The sequence below is a fragment of the Malurus melanocephalus genome, unplaced genomic scaffold, assembly GCF_030028575.1.
Source record: "Malurus melanocephalus ecotype Western Australia unplaced genomic scaffold, MMel_1.1 scaffold_754, whole genome shotgun sequence".
NCBI lineage: Eukaryota > Metazoa > Chordata > Aves > Passeriformes > Maluridae > Malurus > Malurus melanocephalus.
This window is the reverse complement of record NW_026623986.1, coordinates 33,976-41,516: the sequence shown is the minus strand read 5'-3', so window position 1 is coordinate 41,516 and position 7,541 is coordinate 33,976. Positions and strand designations below refer to the sequence as shown.

The following is a 7,541-nucleotide window of genomic DNA, read 5'->3' as shown; positions in this document are numbered from 1 at the left end:
ACAGCAGCAGAAGTATTTGAGAAAGGGGAGAAGATCATCCAGATTCTCCTGAAAGCCGGTTTTGCTATAAAAAGGAACAAAGTGAAGGGACCTGCTCGAGAGATCCAGTTCCTGGGGGTAAAGTGGCAAGATGGACGGCGGCAGATCCCTACAGAGATCATCAATAAGATCACGTCAATGTCTCCACCGACCAGCAAAAAGGAGACACAAGCTTTCCTGGGTGCCATTGGCTTTTGGAGGATGCACATCTCTGAATACAGCCAGATTGTGAGCCCTCTCTACTTGGTGACCCGCAAGAAGAATTATTTCCACTGGGGGCCTGAACAGCAGCAAGCCTTCACCCAGATCAAGCAGGAAATCGCTCATGCGGTAGCCCTCGGCCCAGTCAGGACAGGACCAGAAGTGAAAAACGTGCTCTATTCTGCAGCTGGGAGCAATGGTCTGTCCTAGAGCCTTTGGCAGAAGGTCCCTGGTGAGACTCGAGGCCGGCCACTGGGATTCTGGAGCCGAAGCTACCGAGGCTCTGAGGCCAACTACACCCCAACAGAGAAGGAGATCTTGGCAGCCTATGAGGGAGTCCAAGCTGCTTCAGAAGTGATTGGSACTGAAGCCCAACTCCTCCTGGCACCCCGATTACCAGTGCTGGGGTGGATGTTCAAAGCAGAGGTCCCCTCTACCCACCACGCCACTGATGCTACCTGGAGCAAATGGATCGCTCTCATTACTCAGCGCGCCCGTATAGGAAACTTGAATCGCCCTGGGATCCTGGAAATAATTACAAATTGGCCKGAAGGTGAAGACTTTGGTCTTGCTGATGAAGAGGAACAAGAACAAGTGACCCGGGCTGAGGAAGCTCCACTATACAACAAACTGCCAGCAGAGGATAAAGGCTATGCTCTCTTCACTGATGGTTCCTGTCGTATCATCGGGATGAACCGAAAGTGGAAAGCAGCTGTATGGAGCCCTACACGACAGGTAGCACAGGCCACRGAAGGAGAAGGTGGATCAAGTCAATTTGCTGAACTCAAAGCYATCCAGCTGGCCTTGGACSTTGSTGAGAGGGARAARTGGCCAAAGCTCTACCTTTACACTGATTCATGGATGGTGGCCAATGCCCTGTGGGGATGGCTGGGCAGATGGAAAAAGGCCAATTGGCTACGTAGAGGAAAACCGATTTGGGCTGCTGAAGAGTGGAAAGACATTGCTGCCTGGGTGGAGAAGCTACCCGTGAAAGTCTGCCATGTAGATGCCCATGTCCCCAAGAGCCGGGCTAATGAGGAGCACCAGAACAACGAGCATGTAGATCAGGCTGCAAAGACAGAGGTGTCCCAGATTGACCTGGATTGGCAGCACAAGGGTGAGTTGTTCCTAGCTCGATGGGCCCATGATGCCTCAGGCCACCAGGGCAGAGATGCCACATATAAGTGGGCACGAGACCGAGGGGTGGATCTAACCATGGATAGTATCTCCCAGGTTATCCACGACTGTGAGACATGYGCTGCCATCAAGCAGGCCAARCGGGTGAAGCCCYTGTGGTATGGGGGAAGATGGGACAAGTAYAAGTACGGAGAGGSCTGGCAGATWGATTACATCRCACTGCCCCAGTCCCGTCAYGGCAAGCGYTATGTRCTCACAATKGTRGAAGCYACCACTGGATGGTTGGAGACCTACCCTGTRCCTCATGCCACTGCCCGTAGCACCATCYTGGGCCTTGAAAATCAGGTCCTTTGGAGGCATGGTACCCCAGACAGAATTGAGTCTGACAATGGGACTCATTTCAAGAACAGCCTTATWAACACCTGGGCTAGGGAACATGGCATTGARTGGGTGTACCATATCCCTTACCATGCACCTGCTGCTGGCAAAGTGGAACGGTGCAACGGACTCTTAAAAACCACCTTGAAGGCACTGGGCGGAGGTACTTTCAAAAACTGGGAACAACATCTAGCAAAGGCTACCTGGATGGTAAACACCAGAGGCTCTACCAACTGAGCAGGCCCTGCCCAGTCTGAACCCCTGTATACAGTAGATGGAGACAGGGTCCCAGCAGTACACCTCAAAGGTCTTTTAGGAAAGAATGTGTGGATTAATCCTGCCTCAAGCAAAGACAAACCCATCCGTGGGGTTGCTTTTGCTCAGGGCCCAGGTTCCACATGGTGGATAATGAGGGAGGACGGAGAAACTCGTTGTGTACCTCAGGGGGATTTGATCTTGAATGAAAACCGCATGTAATGTTTGCTGTATGTCTCTGTCACTATTTTGTATATATGTATATAAATATATGTCTGTCTTTAGAGTTAGAATGTATTAGTTTGGGCGTAAAAGCCAACGGATATGGAATAAGGGGTGGAATGTCTTGGGTTGATTTTTTGGTGCCAGTTTTGTTCTGTATTCCTTTTCCGTTGCCATTTATGCCAAAAAAGATGTTTGTATCTTTAACATGTAACCCGGAAGAAGGAGCAGGGGCTGCTGGGAAGCCACAGCGGACAGTTTAACGGCCAGGGCTGCCACGCGATCTGGCTGCTCGAGCTGCTCTCTCTCTCTCTCTCTCTCTCTCTCTCTGCTTCTCGTCATGGGAGTCGCTGGCTTGCTGCATGGAGCAGAGTTACAGTGTCGCGGTTTCTGCTGGCTCAGTTGGTTGGCTTCGGAGGCTTTTCCTCGAACATCCCCTCTGCGTCTCCTGCTGCTCCTGGGTCCCGCCGAGGGAGGGGCCTCACGGCTCCATTCGGTCTGGGATTCCAGGGCGGACCGGGCTGGCAGTGGAGGCACGTGGAGCCCTCTGATTCATCATCCACTGGGAAGCTGGGACTGTGGTACTTTTCTTTCGGTTGGTTTTTTTGCCCTTTTGCCACTGTTACAAGAACCGCCACGTGGGTTTTCCTTTTGTTTTTTTTTTCCCGGGGGCGGAGTCGCTGCCTTGCTGCGTGGCGAGTTTCTTTTTTGTTTGAATATCTGACAGTTACTTTTTATCTGTATCCTTGTTCTCTGACGGTTACTCTTTATCTGTGTCCTGTGGGCACTGTGGTTTTTTTTGTTGTTGTTGTTAATAAACTACCTTTTTTCTCTTCACCTTTTTTTGCCCAGCATCTATTTCTTGTTGGTGGAAAAAACTATCAAATTTATTTTCATTTCAGAGGAAACATTCCCCCTGTAACGTTTTTCCTCTGAAAACATTGTCTCCCAACCGAGACAGATACTTCTACGAAAAGCATGAGTAGCAACTATGATTCTTGCCACTCGGGGACAAGACAAATAAAGAGAAATAACAAGGCATCTCAAATAGTCATGTACTTACTTCTCTGTCCCATCCCCTTTAAAACTGAATGCCATGATGGGTCTATAGATACCAAATGCTCAAATTTTATCAAGAGAATCCATTTTGTAAATAAAGACAATGATGAAACTATCTAGGAACAAATGAAACCAAAACTCTCTTACACTGCTATAATGAAGGAAGGGAACATTCAAATGCAAATATAAATGTACCTGTTGCTCCTTCCCTGTCTCCTTTCAGTGCTTCAAGTACATCTTCTAATGGGGTACACGCTCCAAGGTTGGACAAAGAATAATACTTAGCAGCCAGGGCAAACAAATGTACATTGATAAGCTTCTCAGAGTTTTCACAAAATGCACTGGAAAAAAGGTCATCATCTGCACATAAAAGAAAATATTTTTGTAAACAGTGATTAACAGCTCTCTAATAGGGCTGACGGAGAATTACAGGCAATAAATACTTAGTATCAGACATAACTGACCATTTCTCTTGCTTGCTTAAGTGGGAAAACTCCTTATTTTTCTTCAGCTGCATTCCCCCTTCCGAACCGAGGTCAAATTTTGCTCTTAGCTGAACTAGTGTAAATGTGGAAAAATCTGTTGTTTCAGCAGACCTGCTTTAATATAACTGACAAATGAATTCAGCCAACATTAACACTTTTCTTTTGTTTACAAATTTGCTAATTATACACGTCCTAGTCAGCCCCATCTTCCAATATATGTATGTTACTACATTTTTGTTAAGGAATGCAGCTGTTCAGTATATAAAATGTTTTGATTTCCAATTACTCAAGTCATGTACTTTCCAAGCTGCTTTGTAACTGGTGAACACTGGGAGAAATAAATTGATTTCTATTTCCAATTAAGTGGGGGCCAAACTCAGATTCCAATGCATATTTTGTTAGGTTCATGATTAAATACTTCATTTAGTAGTTTCAAAAATATACATTTATTTTTAAGAGAAACATTTGTATGAATAATTTATTAATTCTGAGATTGTTTGGTATTGTCTAATACCTCTCTATTTTAGCTAAAACTTTGTAAGTTCACCCTTTGTGTAGTTTTGCCAATAATTTTTATATATTTTCTTTTCAATTCTTTTAAATATATAAAAGGTAACCAGTCCAGCAAACAAACTGTTACAAAGATTTGGAAAAAGTCTCCTGGCTTTTCTTTGGTGTCATGGGTAGATTTTGAGCAAGTACATACCTAGTCCAACAGCTTTCCTAAGTCTGGCATGACAATGGATACAGCTGTTTTTTTGTGATTTTAGCTCTAATGCTCTTAATTTTCTGGAATGACCACAATGAAATGTCACGCATATATAACAATCCATGGAAAACAGTTCCAACCATGTCAACATGTTAATTTTCATGGTATGATACTAAAAAGGCATGAGTGCAGCAAACAAATTTTGTATCTAAGAAAGAATAAAATAAGCTATGACCAGAATTAACATGGTTTCATTGTCTGCACAGCACTTCTTGCTCTACTTCTCTCTGCTACAAAATCAAAAATGAAAGCCACTTTTCTCTATAAACAACTTCCTTGTGTGAACATGCAAATTTTAGTTAGTGTATCCTTCATGAAGGATAAGATTGTAAAAAGATATTAGAGATGAGAAATAAAGACCGCAACTTTTAGGGAGAAGGGGCTTTGCTTTCCAACATCTTTTCTGTAAGATTTATTACAGAAAGATAAGAAATTAGATGTGCTTTCACTTTTTCAGCAGCTGACATAAAATATATTTACTATTCTTACAAATCTCACTTAACTGAAATAAAATACCCATCTTCTATAAGATCCCTGAACTCAGTTGTTTGGTGGAAGAACATGACAGAAGTAGCAGGATCTCATACAAAATTGCTAATGTATCACCTGTGATAACACTCCCACCAAACTTAAATTGTTGTCCTGACTTGCCAACTATAAGAATGGAACCAACTGCATTAGGGCATCTGAAGCCTAACTTCAAGCTATGAAWTGGCAGTTCACAAACTACATTATTTATGAACATTAAAAATGGTAGTTTTCTTGAAATGTTTCTATTCTGGAAGTTCACAAGAGGAAATCTGTTTTTAACCAGTCTATACATTTGCAAACATATCTTCAGAGGAAAGAAACATAAGCCCCAAAGTTGGACTCATAGTACAAACAGTAATTTACAGTAAAATATGAAAATACTTAAACACAGATTTGTCTGTGCCTGTGTCCAATTTACAGCAATGAAGTGATAAACAAAATGCAATATGGCAAATGTCAGCTTTTTGATGCATATAATCCAGTTTCTGAATCTAAATAGGGATCTTAATTTTTTTCTGCAGGGGACAGGTGGAAACAAGCGTTCCATCCTCATATGGTCATTATACTGAAACTATTTTGAGCAAGGAAGAGCAATTCCTCCTTATATTGGGTTTCAAGATCCCTAATGGTTGGTTTCTGATCCCTAAAGTTACTGAGCTGCACTAACACACTCAAGCTATGATACCACATTTCTCTCTCGTAATTTTAATGCAGGCTGGCAGTACAATAATTTGCAAATRTAAGTWGATGTCTGCAGGTATCTTCACTGACATTCTACTACGAAGTATTTTCATCATMTGACTGGGTGGACAGATACCATGCATAAGTGTAAATGAGTAAGACATGAGCCAACAAATCAGCAAGCACATGCCCACTTCACTACAGAGCATTCTGTTAAACAGCATATTATAATTTAAAAGTCAGAAAAAAAGGGGCAATTCTTCCTTTTTCATTTTAATTAGCAGAAATAACCCCTGCAGAAAACAAAGAGGAAATGTTATAATCTGGGCACAGCATGAAAGCTTCATACTCTTCAAAAGACATGCTTCCTTGTAGACATAAATTGGCTTTTTGTTCCAGTAATTTCTGCATCAGATTCCCTAACATGCATTCTGAATGCAGATTATTATTTTCCAATTTCAAAATCTACAAAACAATAGTCTGCCTTCCTCATTCTCATTCTACCCTATGGGCCATCACTTAGGTGTTTAAATCATCCCATGGGCCTTCTCTTAGAAACAGGTTAGATCAGAGTAATCTGCTTTTAGTGGGTTTTTTTAAATAATAATTTCATCTAATAATTAGTTTTGTTCCAGCCTCTGTTTACATTCAGTGTTATGCCCTGTTGCTCTGAATAAGTTCTGACTCTGACATTACCTGTCAAGAACATTAAGCCTGTCCTTACTGCTTCCCGACACTTTTCCTTGCTGAGTAGACCACTACTTCCTTTCTATCTGGCTCTTGAAGTTAATTCATAATCCAGTGTCACTTCCATGCACAAATAAACTCTGTGGCATTTTTCCCAAATAACTCAAGCCTTTAAAAGTCCTTCAGTTAATATTTTGAGARGTCTTTAGATCCAACAGAGAAATGTTGCTAGTGATGGAGCCATTCACAGCTCTTCAATCTCTTTCTGAGTCCAAATCATTATCTTAGCTTGACTTCTATGCCAAAAAGCGCACAGCTCCACATGCTACATTCTGTGGAGCCTTCTCTGACACTCCACGCGCTTCCTGCCCCCCGTGCCATTGACCTTAGGATTGCAGAGCTAACGCAATGTGACAGCTGTCTACACTCCATACGCTTCGGCACGATGCAGGCTTTTCTCAGCTAAGTGCTTTGTCAGAGATTTTATCTTGGGTTTGAAAATTATCTCTTTGCTTGGGCTCAGTCCCCTCAAATACCACAGCTTTCAGTTGCTTTATCTTCATTTCTGTGCCCTGCCTGAAGGAGCATTAGTGCTGTATTTCCCTCCTATTTGGACTGCAGTACATTCAGGATCGCGGTTTCCTAGCTGGCTTCCTCTTCAGTTATGTGAAAATTATTTAAAATACGACGTGCTTCTTAAATAGATCTTGTCAGAAATAAAACAGCTGTCTTCCTTTGCCAGACACACTGACTATACACCGGAAAGCGGTGTTCAAGCCTTTTCCAGCTGTCCTTCGCATCTCCAGTTTCAACACTCGGAGGACTTTTAACTGTTACATCTTTCCACTGGTGGAGGAGTTTTGTTTGTTTTGTTTGAGGTTGGGTTTTATTTGTTTTACTGCTGTTCTTCAGAAATCAGAGTGAAGGAGTCTGACAATTTGGAGCTTCACTTCGTTTCCAAACGCAATTCCCACCCTACCTAGGCTCCCTCTGAACCGCGACGGCTGCACACACGACCCGCTTCCCTGGAACCGGCCAGCGGCGCCGCCGCCCCGAGATCCGGGCGCCTCCCGGCCCCACTCACCGCACGGCGCCGC

General features: G+C 43.2%; 1 protein-coding gene across 4 annotated transcripts in view; it reads right to left on the bottom strand.

Moving 5' to 3' along the window:
* The window catches only part of METTL25 (methyltransferase like 25), a 57,244-nt gene extending 49,728 nt beyond the window's left edge, over positions 1 to 7,516 (bottom strand). For 2 of the 4 annotated variants that reach the window (XM_057384875.1, XM_057384876.1), the window contains exons 1-2: positions 6,454 to 7,514; positions 3,487 to 3,651 (exon numbers count right to left, since the gene is read on the bottom strand). In XM_057384875.1, the coding sequence (XP_057240858.1) occupies positions 3,487 to 3,651; positions 6,454 to 6,466 (178 nt within the window). In that variant the 5' untranslated portion in view covers positions 6,467 to 7,514. Of the gene's footprint in view, positions 1 to 3,486; positions 3,652 to 6,453 lie in introns of all 4 variants that reach the window. The other 2 variants (XM_057384877.1, XM_057384879.1) reach the window with 2 other exon arrangements.
* Positions 7,517 to 7,541: the final 25 nt, after the last annotated feature.